The sequence below is a fragment of the Cnephaeus nilssonii genome (assembly GCF_951640355.1).
Source record: "Cnephaeus nilssonii genome assembly, chromosome: 17".
Taxonomy (NCBI): Eukaryota; Metazoa; Chordata; class Mammalia; order Chiroptera; family Vespertilionidae; genus Cnephaeus; species Cnephaeus nilssonii.
In genome coordinates, this window is record NC_137088.1 from 9,311,619 (window position 1) to 9,327,470 (window position 15,852).

The 15,852-nt window shown below is 44.9% G+C and overlaps 1 protein-coding gene across 1 annotated transcript in view; it reads left to right on the top strand.

Annotated features, from left to right (window-relative positions):
• The first annotated feature begins 346 nt into the window (after positions 1 to 346).
• ZNF197 (zinc finger protein 197) overlaps positions 347 to 15,852 on the top strand; it is a 56,119-nt gene continuing 40,613 nt past the window's right edge. The window contains exons 1-7 of the mRNA XM_079795051.1: positions 347 to 434; positions 2,703 to 3,211; positions 7,959 to 8,127; positions 9,794 to 9,885; positions 10,926 to 11,052; positions 11,902 to 12,982; positions 15,750 to 15,804. Coding sequence (XP_079651177.1) covers positions 2,813 to 3,211; positions 7,959 to 8,127; positions 9,794 to 9,885; positions 10,926 to 11,052; positions 11,902 to 12,982; positions 15,750 to 15,804 — 1,923 coding nt within the window. The 5' untranslated portion in view covers positions 347 to 434; positions 2,703 to 2,812. The remainder of the gene's footprint in view (positions 435 to 2,702; positions 3,212 to 7,958; positions 8,128 to 9,793; positions 9,886 to 10,925; positions 11,053 to 11,901; positions 12,983 to 15,749; positions 15,805 to 15,852) is intronic.

The window sequence follows — 15,852 nt, forward strand, 5'->3', positions numbered from 1 at the left end:
TCTGTATGTCACCCGTTTCAGTGCTCATAGACCCACGTGGCACACACTGTGCTCTGCATTTTCTAGATTGCTGGGTATCAAGACTCGGTTGGGTATCTTTCCCAAGGCCACCCGGAGGGGAAGGGGCAGAGCTAGGGTGCGTCTGGACCCCATGACCTTGAATGGTCTGAGAACCGCAAATGCAGCCTGAGGCCCCGCTCCGCTCCCCTGGCGGAGGCTGGCTCGGCCTGGAAGCAAGTAGTGCCGGCAACCAAGCGGCCACCTGTCTCCCGGCTGCGGAGGCGCGCGCGGGCCCACCTTCAACGCCGAGACTTCCGGGTTCCTGGAGAGACCGGAAGTGGGTCCTCTCTCGCTTCCGGCTCGGCCATTGTTTTTTTGCTTCTGCCGGCAACCAGGGTGTTGTGCGCCGAGGCGGCGCCGCAGCGGTACTCCCAGTGAGTGGACCGGGGGCGGGGAACGAGGGGCTGCCCGGGGCGGGGAACGAGGGGCTGCCGGGGGCGGGGAACGAGAGGCTGCCGGGGGCGGGGAACGAGGGGCTGCCCGGGGCGGGGAACGAGGGGCTGCCGGGGCCGGGGTCGTTAGACTGGAGTCGCGGCCGCCCACAGCCCAAGTCGGCCACGCTGGCCAGGCCCATGCTTCGCCCCCGCGGCCGGCGGTGCCATCCCTGTGGCGCTCAGGAGCAGCCTCCTCTTTGTCGCATTCCCCTGACCAGCGGTGCCCGACCTGGAGCCGGGCCCCTGCGGGTGCGGCGATGAACAAGGCAGACGTGGCCAGGTGAGCGGCGTCGCAGACGCCTGGTGGAGCGCACAGTGCAGATAGGTGTTTTCCCAGCCTTACCCTGGGACACAAGGCGAAGCTTCGGAAGTGGGTCAGACGCTGCGGGAATTTCAAACGTGGAGTGTGACTTGGACACGCAAAAATCCAGATGAGATAAGCTGCTGAGCATTCGGAACAGTAAAGGAAGTGGGAAATGGCCATGCTTTAAATATGGATGGGCTCCAAGAGTTCACAGGTTATTTTCGTCGTTTATAAAGAAATTGAGACCTAGAGAGAAGTAGCTTACCCAGGGTACCCAGTTGCAGAATTGGAATTGGAAGCAGAGCACAGATGCCCTAGTTACCACTAAAGTGCTGATTCTCAAAGTTTTACCCTAATATAAACTGAATAAAAGTTTCCCTCCTATTTCAGTATTAGTTAAATGAACCACATTCATTCGTTTACCAAATGCGTTTCTGTGTGCCATGTACACACATATGCAAAGATGACTAGAAACCAGCCCTGCCCTCTGAGTCCACCCAGAAAGTGGGGGAGACAGCCATGTAAACCCCAAAATACGAGTACTGCTCTAGTTTGAATGAAAAAGGTAATGGCCTCACTGAGGCAATAACCACACTTAAGCCTGGACAGATCAAGATCAGGAAGGTTTTCTAGGGAAGGTAGATTAAAGAGAAAAAGGTCTGGTTTTTTATATATTTTTTATTGATTTCCGAGAGGAAGGGAGAGATAGAAACATCAATGATGAGAGAGAATCATTGATCTGCTGCCTCCTGCACGCCCCCCACTGGGAATTGAACCCGCAGCCCAACGCTCTATCCACTGAGCCAAACCACCTAGGGCAGTGGTCGGCAAACTCAGTAGTCAACAGAGCCAAATATCAACAGTACAACGATTGAAATTTCTTTTGAGAGCCAAATTTTTTAAACTTCTTCTAACGCCACTTCTTCAAAATAGACTCGCCTGGGCCGTGGTATTTTGTGGAAAAGCCACACTCAAGGGGCCAAAGAGCCGCATGTGGCTCTCGAGCCGCAGTTTGCCGACCACGGCCCTGGGGCATGTTTTGTTTTTTTTCAATCCTCACCAGAGGATATTCCTTCATTGATTTTAGAGAAAGAAACATCGATGTGAAAGAGAAACATCAATCAGTTGCCTCCCATACCAACCCAACCGGTCATGTGCCTGACTAGGAATCATACCCACGACCTCTCAGTCCACAGGACAGTGTCCCACACTGGCCAGGACAGAAAAGGTCTGACATTGTCTGACTCCATCAGGTTTTTTTCCTTTGGTGGCCATCTAGCAGTTTGGAGGGTGTGAGCGTTGAGTTGTATAAACTAGTTAGAGTACAGTGTTGCCCTGGCTGGTTTGGCTCAGTGGATAGAGCATCAGCCTGTGGACTTAAGCGTCCCAGGTTCGATTCCAGTCAAGGTCACATGCCCAGGTTGCGGGCTTGATCGCTGGTGCGGGGCGTGCGGGAGGCAGCCGAACCATGAGTCTCATAATTGATGTTTCTATCTCTCTCTCCCTTTCCCTCTCTGAAATCAATAAAAATATGTTAGAAAAATAAAATAAAAAATAAAGTACAGTGTTATAGTGAGAAGGTCAGAGAAGGAGGCTGCCAGCCCTCTTCCTGTATAAGGCAATCAGGAAAGCCTTCAAGAGAAAATGGCATTTGGGTCTTGACAAATGAGTAGGAGTTTGTCAGAAGTTGAAAGGAAGCCCAGCCGGTGTTGCCCAGTAGCTGAGTGGCAACCCATGAGTCAGGAGCTCACCCTACGATTCTCGGTCAGGGCACATGCCCAGATTGTGGCCTTGATCCCCAGTAGGGGCCATGCAGGAGGCAGCCAGTCGTTGATTCTCTCTCATTGGTCTGTTATCAGCCTGAATACTTCAAGGACTTTGATTTCTCTCTTATGTTTCTGTAGGTGACACTCCCCTCACCCTACATCCCAACTTTGAAAAAAGCTCCTGAATTATAGACCATCATTTTAATCAGACAAACTGCTGCTGGAACAAGCTTCTCTTTGGGGTCACAATGGCCACCCCAGGCAGGGAAACTTTAGGCCTCATCCCAGGGAGTGCTGTGCTCCAGAAGCAGGAGCCAGGGAGCCAGACCTGGGGCCAAGGCTGCAGTCTCCAAAAGAACCACCCTCCTGTTTGTGAAATTTTCCGGCTACACTTCAGGCAGTTGTACTACCATGAGATGTCTGGGCCCCAGGAGGCGCTGAGCCGGCTTCGGGAGCTCTGCCGCTGGTGGCTGATGCCAGAGGTGCACACCAAGGAGCAGATCCTGGAGCTGCTGGTGCTGGAGCAGTTCCTGAGCATCCTGCCTAGCCAGCTCCGGACCTGGGTGCAGCTGCATCACCCCAAGAGTGGCGAGGAAGCCGTGGCCGTGGTGGAGGATTTCCAGAGACACCTCAGTGGATCAGGAAAGGTGAGTAGTTGGCATCTAGAGCCATTCTCTAATGCTTAGGTTAGCTTGGGAGTAGGCATTCTCCATTCCTTAGGCCCTAGGCTGGTTTGCTCTTAGGATTCCTGAGCCAGTCATGCACTTCTGTTTATGCTCCAAGCCATGAACAGAAATGCAGATTGCAGCCAAGCTGTGAATCACTTTGTGAAATAGTGTTTTGTGGGCCCAGCTCCAGCCTGGAGATCCACACAGCACTCCGGGCAGTAGAGGATCTGCACATTGGTTAGAATGCGGGAACATGATGAGCAGAGGTAAACCTCAGGTATGCTGATAACATGGGTCCTCATTTGAGAAGTTCTCATTACTCCCTTCTTCGACTTCTCAGTCAATTCTCTCTCTTCCTGCCTTTTAGGTTCCTTATGAGAAGTGACATTTGGGGCTTCATAAACAAACATTTTTTCCTTTTCTAGCTTTCCAAACCCAATTATGTTTTTTTTTACCTCTTTACCTCTAATTTCAATTTTTCCTGTTTCCCTCGGATCTCTCAAATTTAAAGCCAAGGTAATTCAGATTAGAGGAAAAGCTGGAGAGTCAAAAGTGTGATAACAGGGGGAAATCTGGCTTCTAGGACCACAGAGCTAACTCGCTCAATGACCATTTAGATCAGCCAGGGTTCAGCCAAAGAAGAAAAACCAGTAGAAAATTAATTTATGTATTTATATACATATTTATATTATTGATAGAAAGTGGCTTGTGTGATTATGGAGCTAGCAAGGCAAGTCTGAAATCTGTAGGGCGGGCCAGCTGGAAGGGCTGGCTGAGACTCTCAGGCACAGGCTGAAGCTGCTGTCCCAGGCAGAATTTCTTCAATGGAACCGTCAGTTCTGAATTTTAGGTCTTCCAACTGATTAAGTCAGGCCCATCCAAATTATCTAGGATACTAAAGTAAACTGATTACGGACTTTAATCACATGTACAAAATACCTTCACAGCAACACCTAGATTAATGCTAAATTTACACATCAAAAGACCATCACACCATGAGTAAGTCAGTTCCTTCAGATGAGTCTCAGATTGCTCCCTTGTAAGTGAACAGGGTGAATTAGGGTCTGTTCTATGTTTACTCCTTTGCAGTTTACCAGGAAAAACTCATAAATAAAATTTCCCAAATACCATCACATACTTTTATTCAGTGCTTTTAAAAAAATGATTACATATTTATGCCTAGGGAATCACTTCCAGTTGATTGGGAGTCCTAGGGCTAAATCTTTTCCCAAGAGTATTAGCCAATGCCCATTTGGCATTATCAAATCCATTTCCTTCTGTAAACACACACAGAAATAAATCAACCATCACTGGGGTCTAGAGAGCAAGTAGGCCCAATCATGGGCAAAGACAAATGGCTTAAAGAACTGTTTAGAGTGCCATTTAGTGAGGAGGGTGGAAGAAAATTTTCCCTATTCACTTCTTTTGCTTTAAGCAGAAAAAAATGCTCCCTCTATTAAAGTTCAGTCTTTTTTATCCAGGGAGCCTCAGAAAAAAGAGACTGTGGCCCAGCCGCCATGGCTCAGTGGTTGAGTGTCAACCAATGAACCAGGAGTTCACGGTTCGATTCCCAGTCAGGACGCATGCCTGGGTTGCGGGCTTGATCCCCAGTGTGGGGTGTGCAGGAGGCAGCCGATCAATGATTCTCATTATTGATGTTTCTATCTCTCTCCCTCTCCCTTCCTTTCTGAAATCAATAAAAATATGTATTTTTTAAAAAGTGATGGAGTCACAAACCCAAGAGAGTGACTAACAGTTGATAGAGCAGCTGAACCTAGGAGTGGGGTCTTTGGATTCCATTTCTTACTCTGCCACTATTGTTAGCTTTCTGATGCGAAGACAAGAGAGCAGCGCTCTGGCTGGTGTGCTCAGTGGTTGGAGTGTCAGCCCACACATCGACATCGACGGGTCTCGGATTTGATTCACAGGCAAGGACATGTACCTAGGTTGTAGGTTCAATCCCTGACCCCCGTAGGGGTGCGTACAGGAAGCAGCTGGTCGATGTGTCTGTCTCCCTCTCCCTCTCGCTCACTGTATCTAAAAATCCTCAGATGAGGATTAACCAAATAAAGACATGAGAGCATGGCTCTCCTAGCACAGGCTCATAATATGTACTTATGGCTAAACTAGAGGTCCGGTGCATGACATTCCTGCACTGTGTCGGTACGGGGCGGGGGGGGGGGGTACTTCTGCTTGGCCTGTGCCCTCTCGTCAGGACCCCTTGGGGGGATACCCGACTCCAAGGAGGCAGAGAGGCTCCCGCCACCACCACCGCTGCTGTGCTCGCCAGCTGTGAGCCCGGCTTCTGGCTGAGCGGCACTCCCCCTGTGGGAGTGCACTGACCACCAAGGGGCAGCTCCTGCATTGAGCGTCTGCCCCCTCGTGGTCAGTGCACATCGTATCTACCGGTCATTCGGTCGATTTGCATATTAGCCTTTTATTATATAGGATGAATAAGCAAGCTTTCTCATGGCAGTTTGGCATGGGGCAGTTAAGGAATGTCAGGGCAGATCAGATGCCTAGCAGGAGGGAGCATGTGCATGTGTGCACATTGGGGCTGGAAAAGGTTGAAAAGGTATCCTTGAAGGGCTGCAGAATCATGCAACTTGAAAAATGCTTTTATATCCTTTTATTTTAGCTCCTAGCAGGCTTACAAAATATGAAAATAGTAATCATTATCTCCATTTGACAAGTGATAGGAGCACAGAAAGGTTAATTGACTCATCTAAGATGAAAGAGCTAGTAGGTGTTCCCTTTGTCCCTGAGACTTAGCCAAAGTGTGATTATTGCTGATTACCACCAAGTGTGAGAACGAGACTTTTCCAGCTCCCTAGGTTCTGAGCCCCTAGCTTTCCCCTAGTGCAGTGGTCGGCAAACTGCGGCTTGCGAGCCACATGCGGCTCTTTGGCCCCTTGAGTTTTTAGCAAAGGCCAGCTTAGGAGTACCCTCATTAAGTTAATAACAATGTACCTACCTATATAGTTTAAGTTTAAAAAATTTGGCTCTCAAAAGAAATTTCAATCGTTGTACTGTTGATATTTGGCTCTGTTGACTAATGAGTTTGCCGACCACTGCAATAGTGTCTTGCTGTGGAATGCCATCTTAGAATGAAAATTGGAATGGGGATTGCATGCCTGGGAGGAAAGGAAATTTATGAGTCCTAGATAATGAACAGGAAGTGTGCCAAGGTTTAATTGCTGGTGAATTACAAAGTTTTGTTGTCATAGTGCAATTAAGGTCCATCTTCTGCCAGTTCCCAGAGCTGCTTTATTTAAGAGCTGTAACTCCCACTCAGCTATTGTGCTCAGTGGTTGAGATTTGACCCATGTACCAAGAGATCACCAGTTAGATTCCCGGTAAGGGCATGTGCTGGGTTGCAGGCTCGATCCCTAGAAGGGGGCATGTAGGAGGTAGCCAATCGTTATTGATTCTCTCCCATCGATGTTTCTCTCTCTTCCCCACTCTCTAAAATCAATAAAAACATATGTATTTTTTAAAAGAGAACTGTAACTCTCATTTATAAGATCTGCCCAGTGCAGAACCTGGTCACCACAGACCCCAGGGAGCCTCATGGTCCCACCACTACACTGGAGAGGTATACAGTAAAGAAGCAAGTTCCCTCCCATCAGCAGATGTAACCCAATTGGGCAAGTCCAGTATGGTTTATCAAAGGAGCAGTCATATTCTCCTTCTGATGTACTATGTATATGCAGAGTGAATGAGCTTATAAACGTGATTTATTTAGATGTTTTAGATTTTCTGTTCCAAATGCTGGTAAAAATAGTAATCATGAGATTGTGAGGAGCTGGTTTGATGACAGCAGCAACGGTTAGAAAGAAAAGGTCTGTGGTTTGAGATATTCTCAAAGTCTCTAAAAATTGATGTTATCTGATCCTATTTGACTTCTTAATATAAACTATTGAGGAGATGTAGTTCCTATTGAAAACTGAGTTTGCAGATAATCCTAAAAACCTGTAGCAAAATATCAAGAGGAAATCAGCCAGCAAATATTAATTGAACACCAATGTTGGGCCCAGCATTGTTCTAGGAGCTAGTGGTCAAGACAAAAAGCTTATATTTCATTGGGGAGACATATACAATAAAGGTGTAAATAAGATAATATAGAGATTTAATACATGCAATAGAAAATATAATCAGGTAATTGGAGAGAGTGACTGTCTTTGCTTTGTCAGTGTGGTCAGGGATGGTTTCTCTGAAGAGGAGACACTTTTGCTGAGAGACATTGGAAAAGCTCTTTTGAGGTTTGTCAGCCACTGTTTTTGGGATATTGCTTCAGCTGTCAGCCTCAGTAGCATTATTTGTGCACATACAGATATACACAGCTATCATTCTTTCATTTTTTGGTACTTCCGTTTGGTCTCTTCTATAGGCTTAGGTCCTAGAGAGAGTGCTGAATTGCTCTCCTGACTCCTTTTCTTACATGATACTTAAAGCAATTTGTGTCTGAGGAATTGACACAGAGGGAAAGTGGTTATATAATCTGATCTTCAAGCTTCTAACAGGAAGTCAACAGAAGGATGAGGATTATAGGCTGTAGATACTGCTTAGACAGTTCCTTCCCCTAGTAGGTTGTATTGGTGGGGCTGGAAAGATACTCTGGCTCTTCCTTTCCCTGGCTTTCTTTCCTGGGATGCTTCTTAGAGGTTTTGGATTCTGTACCTTCAAAGATTGTCTCTTGAACCCAATTGTATTTCCTTGTCTCTAGGTTTCAGCTCCAGCACAGAAACAGGAAATGCATTTGGAGGAGATGACAGCCTTGAGTGCAACAGAGGAATCTCTTTCTACCTCACTCCTCAGTAACCGTTCAGCCCCTGGAGCCCACCTGGAGCCTCCTCATGACCCAGGGGCATACTGCCTCCCCAATGGGCACTCCGGTACTTGCCTCTCTGGCTCTGGCGTCTAGTCACACCTCTGTTCTCTCTTCTGGAATCACTTTTCCTTCATCTCCACTTCTCCACCTTATTGGAATCCCTCATTGCCCTGCCCTCTGTCTTCCTTCCATAGACACTTTTTCTGTTCCCTTTGCTTATTCTTTAATCATTAATGTATTTAGCAAGTTTTTGTCATGGCAAAGGCACTGTTGGCAGCAGAGATAGTATAGTATACCATCACTGTGCTTTCAAAGAGCCATTTAGTTACCTTCTAGGCAGAGAGTCGGTCATAGTGTAAGAGCCAATCTCATAAGAGACATGAGTGATATCTATTCTCAGGCATTTGATGCCATCACAAATGAGCAATGTGGACGTTGTTAATTGTAAGCAAGATCATGTGGACATTGTTAATGGTGAGCTGGGGTGGGTAGGGGATGGATGCTTCATGGATGAGATAGCAGTGGTGTTGGATAGTGAAAAAATCAAGGAGAAGTTTTTTCTTTAATATATTTTTATTGATTTCAGAGAGGAAGGGCGAGGGAGAGAGAGATAAAAACATCAATGATGAGAGAGAATCATTGCTTGGCTGCCTTCTGCATGCCCCACACTGGGGATTGAGCCCACAACCCAGGCACGTGCCCTTGGCTGGAATCGAACCCGGGACCCTTCAGTTCGCAAGCTGATGCTCTACCCACTGAGCAAAACTGGCTAGGGCTCAAGGAGAAAATTTAAGGGTGGAGAACACCTAGTACAGAATATAAACAAAGACTTAAGTGGTTAATCCTTGGACCCTGTTGAGGTAGGGTCAAGGAGGACTGCATTTGAGAGCCTAGGGTCTGTTTGTACAAGGCCTTAGAGTTAAGGGTAAGAAGTTCAGGACAATTACTCGGGCACATGTGAGCATTACTGATCCAAAGGGTAGACCAGTGGTGGGAAGCTTTAGTAGGAGACTAGTGTAGGAGAATATATGTGAGGTGATTATTGCCTGAGCAAGGTTGAATGGAGTGGAAAGTGATAGATATGACAGGCATTGTGAAGGAAAAATCCATGGGGTAAGGGAGAAGAGGGGGAATTAGAGGGTTTTGGACAATGTCTGGAATCATTGACAGAACTTAGGAAAGGAAGATGTGAAGAACATACATTTGAGATACTGAACTTAAGAATTCTGGGGCAGCAAATTAAATGTCTAAGCAACTGGAAGCTTGTGAAAGGAGTCTAGGAAAGAACTGAGAACTTAAGAGCATAATTAGAACAGTGAGAGTTGGTGAGATCTCTATGACAGAGAGAAAAGGAAAGCACTACCGTCTGAGCTCCTGGAGTGTCCAAATGAGAGGGCAGACAAGGAAGAGAATGGGGGGCCAGAGATCTAGGGGAAATCAGGTGAGGCTGGTGCTAGGAAAGCCATGTGGAGAGGAAGTCGTCAGAAGTATAGCTTCCTTATGAGAGATTGAAGAGAGTGAGGACTGGCAGACCAGTTTTCAATTTGACCAGGGTCCTGCTACTGCATTCTCCTTGGAAAATTCACAGCACACTTAGGATAACACCTGTATGGACAAGGGATGAGAAACTGTGGAGTTGCTGGGTCTTCTTGAATCCACTCAGTGGGATACTGACCTTATTAAAGCCAAGGGCAGGGCTTGTCCACTCATAGATTTCTTTCCTCCTTCAGCTCATTGTGCTTCCCCAGTGTCTTCCCTTCCCCAAGTGAGGAACATAGGAGACCAAGCAGCAGAAACTGTGCTTCAGATGGTCAGGCCCCAGGTGAGCTTGGTTCTGTCTATCTTTTGTGAGTTCCTGAGTCTGAGGCCCAGAATACCGGTAGCTAGAGCAGTGGTTCCCAACATGGGACACAAGGGTGCAATTTGATTTTTAAGGGGGGGACAATTTGAGAATGAGTTATTATAAACAGTGAATTTTTTTGCATTTCTTATGGTCCTAGGGACTTTATATACAGTATATAAGTATGTGTTGTGACATATTTATGCATTGCAGTTCTCTCATATATGTTTTATAAAACTTTATTTGCTTTTTTTTTTTTTTAATCCTCACCTGAGGATATTTTTCATTGATTTTAGAGAGATTGGAAGAGAGAGGGACAGAGAAATATCAATGTGAGAGAAACACATTGATTGGTTGCCACCTGCATGAGCCCCGACTAGGGCCCAGGCTAGGGAGGCACCTGCAACCGAGGCACGTGCCCTTGACCAGAATTGAACCCGGGACCCTACAGTTCGCTCTATCCACTGAACCAAACTGGCTAATTGCTATTTTTTTCATATCACTTCAAATTATTATTATTTTTTAACAATTTCCTAGCGATTTCTTCTTCAGTACTTCAGCTGTTCTATTTTTCTCTTTCATGGATGCCATGTTCTTTGGAAGCTTGTTTAGACCAAGTTAATGGCCTTTTAGGCTTTCTCCACGTGAATAAGAGTTCATTTTTAAAAAAATAAGAATTATATGTCACAGGATGGGCATTAGGATTTTAGAGATGCTTAGGTGGGTCATGGCCAAAAAAAGGTTGGGAACCACTAGCTAGAGCTTATCTCAGGGGCACTGGATCATTCTGAAACTGCTCCTCTGGCTTCCAACCTTCTTGCTTCCCTTGGAGCTTGGTGCCACCTACTGAGTTCATGGACTCTCTCTGGCCCTGTACTTGTCCTTTTAGATGTGTCATCCCAGCTTCTTCCTCCTCCACCTCTTTGCCCACCAGGGCCCATACCCTGTGCTCTTGGTATCTCTGATGACTCCGCCCTTCAGGTTGGGAATATCTCTTGAGCAGTAGAAGCTTGTCATTGCAGGGGTCTGCAGTGTACAAGTTCCTGTCTGTGGACTACACTGAACAGAAGTTGGAAGATCCGTCACTGAGTCAGAGAGCCCCGTACCAGAACATGATGCTGGAAATGAACTGCAGCATGACCTCACTGGGTAATGATTCTGTGCCCTGGTAACTTAGCATCTGCATCCTTCACATTTTCTTTGCTCAATTTTTTCTTTTTAAACTTTTATTATGAAAAATTACAACATAGACAAGACAGAACAATACAGTGAACCTCTCTGCGCCCATCACCCAGCATTAACAGTTTTCAACATTCTCTTTACCTCATAATGGATTGAGCTAGGGTGGTTTAGTTAGAGTTTGTATTTATAAGGATTAGAGAGCACTCAAGTTATTGTAAGTGATGAGTTATGTTACTTACAATAAGGCTAAAGGGACAGAGAAATCTGTACAAACTGACCAGCTAGACCAGACTTAGGAAAGCAGGGCCTCATTGAGACTGAGGAGCCTGGGAGCCTCAGCAACAAAAGGAAATGAGTTTTTACACTATGTTGAATTAGGGACATAACACAGCTGGCTCCCTACATACTCCTCCCACTGATACCCATTGTTTTCACTCTGAATCTTTTCTCCCCTCATGGCTTCTTCTCAATTAGACTTGGTTCCCAATTGCTTTCTGGTTGCTGTGGCTCCTAATGGCTTGGCTTCTCCCCATGCATCATTTCAGCTTTGGTCTCTGACCTTTCACTTTTCCTCCTCACTTGACTGTGCTGGCTCAGTATCTCTCTGTCCTGATAGATCTTTATCCATCTTCCTCCACTGACCTTTCCCCTTTTGTCCATGAAGAAAAATTTGAGCTGTTTCTGATTTTTTTTCTCTTGTTCTCAATTTGTTACCTCATTCCTTATGTGAAGGCTTTTTCAGATAAATAGACTCCTGATGATTCTGTTTCCTCAGTAGGATAAGAAATGCTTTTTTCTTCTTTCTTTCCGCATCAGGTGAGACTCAGATGGAAAATTCAGAGTTGCCTCCAAGGCAGGAAATTTCCAAAGGAACAGAGTCATCTGATGGGACATCAGGAGGCCTGTATGGGGTGGTTCCTGGGGGACCAGAAGCTGGAAATGCCTGTGAAGATGCTTTAATGAAGCTAGAAGCACAACCCTCAGAGGAGGAGGGGAGCAGACTAGAAAGTGATTTCTTGGAAAGAACATGTGAGGATAAAAACAAATCTACAGAAAATGGATGTGATGAGTATAAGGATCTTGGGGAACGTAAGAATCTGTCCTGTAGTCCTACAGAATATCAAGTTTTAAAGGCACAGAAATTCTATCAATGTGATGAATGTGGCAGAGCTTTCAATAGGAGTACACACCTCACTAACCATCAGAGAATCCACACTGGAGAGAAACCCTTTGTATGTAATGAGTGTGGCAAGGCCTTCAGGCAGACATCTCAGCTCATGGCTCATCTCAGAACCCACACAGGGGAAAAGCCCTATGAGTGCAGCAAGTGTGAAAAGACCTATCGGCACATGTCCAATCTCATTCAACACCAGAGGTTCCATAATGGAGAGAAACCATATAAATGTAATGAATGTGGAAAAGCTTACAGTGTGAGTTACAAACTCTATGACCACCTAAGAACCCATACGGGGGAGAAGCCTTATGAATGCATTAAGTGTGGAGCAGCCTTTTCTCGGAATACATATCTTCTCCGACATCAAGCACTTCACACTGGTAAGAAACCCTACAAGTGCAACGAGTGTGGGAAAGGTTTATCTTCTAAAAGAGATCTTATTGACCATCAGAGAATTCACACTGGAGAAAAGCCTTTTGAGTGCAATGAGTGTGGCAAGGCCTTTCGTCAGAATAGTAATCTTATTCGACATCAGAGACTTCACACAGGTGAAAAGCCCTATAAATGCAATGAGTGTGGCAGATCCTTCGGTCGAAAGTCACACCTCATTGCACATCAGAGAATTCACACTGGGGAGAAACCCTATGAATGTATTGAGTGTGGAAAAGCCTTCAGTCAGCTTTCTACTCTTAATCACCACTATCGAACTCACACTCGAGAGAAGCTCTGAGGTCTGGCTTCATCAGGTTCTTAGGTGTAAGTTTCTAAGACACAGAGCAAGGAACTTTGAATTAAGCTTTCTTTATAAGAAGGATATTTACCCTGATCCCCTCTTGGAACCATTAATTAAAGTGGGCTATTCCCTAAATGCTGTCTGTTGGGTCATGAAGGTGGAGAGTGGGAGGAACAATGCAGTCCTTCTCCACTATTGGGAAAGTGTAGCTACAGTTTCTTGTACTTGTTGGGTTTTCCTCTCTCCCTCTCTCTCTCCCACTCTTCCCTCCCTCCCTCCCTTCTTTCCCTCCCTCCTTCCTTCCTTGTTTCCCTCTCTCTCTTCTATCTTTTTTCCTTCCTCCCTCTCTTCTCTCTTTCTCTCTCTTTCTTTCAACTGTTTAGAAATGTATCTCATATCTTCAGTATGCACCCCATGATCATACCATGCTTTTCAAGAACAGAGATTATATCTTTCTTATTCTATTCCACCTCTCCTATTTTATAAAGTTATTCTCCAAGACTCTGATTCATTCTTTACTTTCTCTTGGCTGAATACCTCCTTACCTACTTTTTTTTGTTGTGTTAATCCTCATCAGAGGAAATTTTTATGTTGACTTATTTAAGAGAGGAAGGGAGCAGGAGAGAGAAACATCAATGATGAGAGAGAATCATGGATCGGCTGCCTTCTGCACACCCCCCACTGGGGATCGAGCCCACAACTCAGGCATGTGCCCTTGACTGGAATTGAACCTGGAACCCTTCAGTCTGCAGGCCGACGCTCTATTCACTGAGCCAAACCGGCTAGGGCTCTGTTGACTTTTAGAGAGTGGAAGGGAGGGGGAGAGAGACACAGAGGTAAGCATTAATGTGAGAGAGACACGGTGATTGGTTGGTTCCTGCATGTGCCTGGACCAGGGCCGGGGATCGAGCCTGCAACCGAGATATGTGCCCTCGATTGGAGTCTAACCTAGGACCCTTCAGTTTGTGGGCTGGTGCTCTATTCACTGAGCCAAACTGGCCAGGGCCTTACATTTTTTGTTTGTTTGTTTACTTTTTAAACTTCTCCAGTCTAGACCCCATCACTAGTATTCCATACTCAGAAAACCTTTTATTTTTCCCATTTGCTAATCTATGTTCCTCATAATCTTCCAGATAATCTCATTTCTAGATCTCTTCAGATCCAGCTCATCTGTGAAAGACGTCTTCAGATGCTTCTTCATTCCTCTTACTCATTTGACCTCAGTACTTTAAATTAGTTGCTGCTTTAATGTGCAACTGTTGTTAAATTGCCTTGTAAATTATTCTCAACTTAATCCTTATGTGTATACATTCATGCCAATTTATTGTAGGTTCTTTGAGGTTTGGTATGGCAAATATTTCTTTTAGCATATAGAAAATAATTTTCATTATTTTAAAAACTTACTCTCCAATTGAACCGTCTTTAAATTGGGCACAATCTACCTACCCCTCTCCACCACCAGACTAGAAACTTTTCAAGATGGAAGTGGCATCTCATCATAGAATATCACATACAAAGACCTCATATCTTCTACATGTACCCCTGGAAATCTTACTGTTAACTTCATTGTTAGTTTCTGATATATATTCTATAGTGTATATGAAGTTTCCTTCTATTCCTGGCTTTAGAAGAAGCAATGTAGAATTGTAGTTAAGGACTCAGATTTTGTGCCTTGAACTCTAGGTTCAATCATGAATCCATCACTTTCTTTGGTGTGTGATCCTGAACAAGTCACTTGGTTTCCTTGTATCTCAGTTCTTCCATCTATAAAATGAAGCAACCTCATAGTGATGTTAGTATAAAATTAGTTCATAAGTGTAAGGCACTTAGTGCTTGGCACATAGTACACACTGTAGTAATTACTGTATTTTGTTTTTATTAGAGTGGCTGCTAAGTTCTATCACGTTTTAAAATAAATCTATTGGTGTAATTTTATGGGTCAAATCATTTATTTTTGTAATACTTTTGACAAGTTTCCAAATAAATGATAATTTCTTTGCACTTTTGGTATAAAACCCATTTGTTTGTGGTGATTTTTTAAAAAGTACAGAACTAGATGAAATTTATTAATGTTTTCTTGGCTTTGCAAAGTATTTTGGAAGAGTTTGCATAATGTGGGAATTACTCTAAAGGGTAAAAATAATGGTCTGATCCATTCTTGGGGAGGTGTGAATTGGGAGGAACAAATCTTTAGCAACATTTTGATTTCTTCAGTGGTTGTGCTGTTTAGATTTCTACCTCTTTGTTAATTTTGGTAATATATATCTGGAAGCCATCATTTTACCAGGCTGTCAACTGATGGCATAAAGTTTGACCTAGTATTATATAAATTGTAAAGCAATATACATTGCAGTAGTATGTCCCATGCACTTTTACACTTTTTTTTTTTAATCCTCACCCAAGGATTTCTTCCCATTGATTTTTTAGGGAGAGTAGAAGAGGGAAAGACAGAAACATCGACGTGAGAGAAACAATTGGTTGCCTTCTGCAGGAGCCTGTAACCAAGGTACATTTCCTTGATTGGAAGCGAACCCAGGTCCCCAAGCCCACACTCTATCCACCTAGTCAAACCTGCTAGGGGACTTTTACATTTCTGAAGTATCATCTCATCGTTTCTTATACCTTGAGAGATATAGCCTCAAACAGATTGTGAATTCCCCAAGAGAAGTGTGTTACATCCAAAAGCCCGTATGGTTTGAAATGTATGCCCTCCCCTCCTGATTTAAGGCCTTTGCTTCCTGATGTACCCTCTTTCAGGAACACTCTTGGACGCAGATACCTAAAGGCCTCAATTGCTCACTTCCGCTCAAGTGTAACAGTTCCACCGCCATCTCCCTCTTCCTCCCCTTGCTACCAAGTT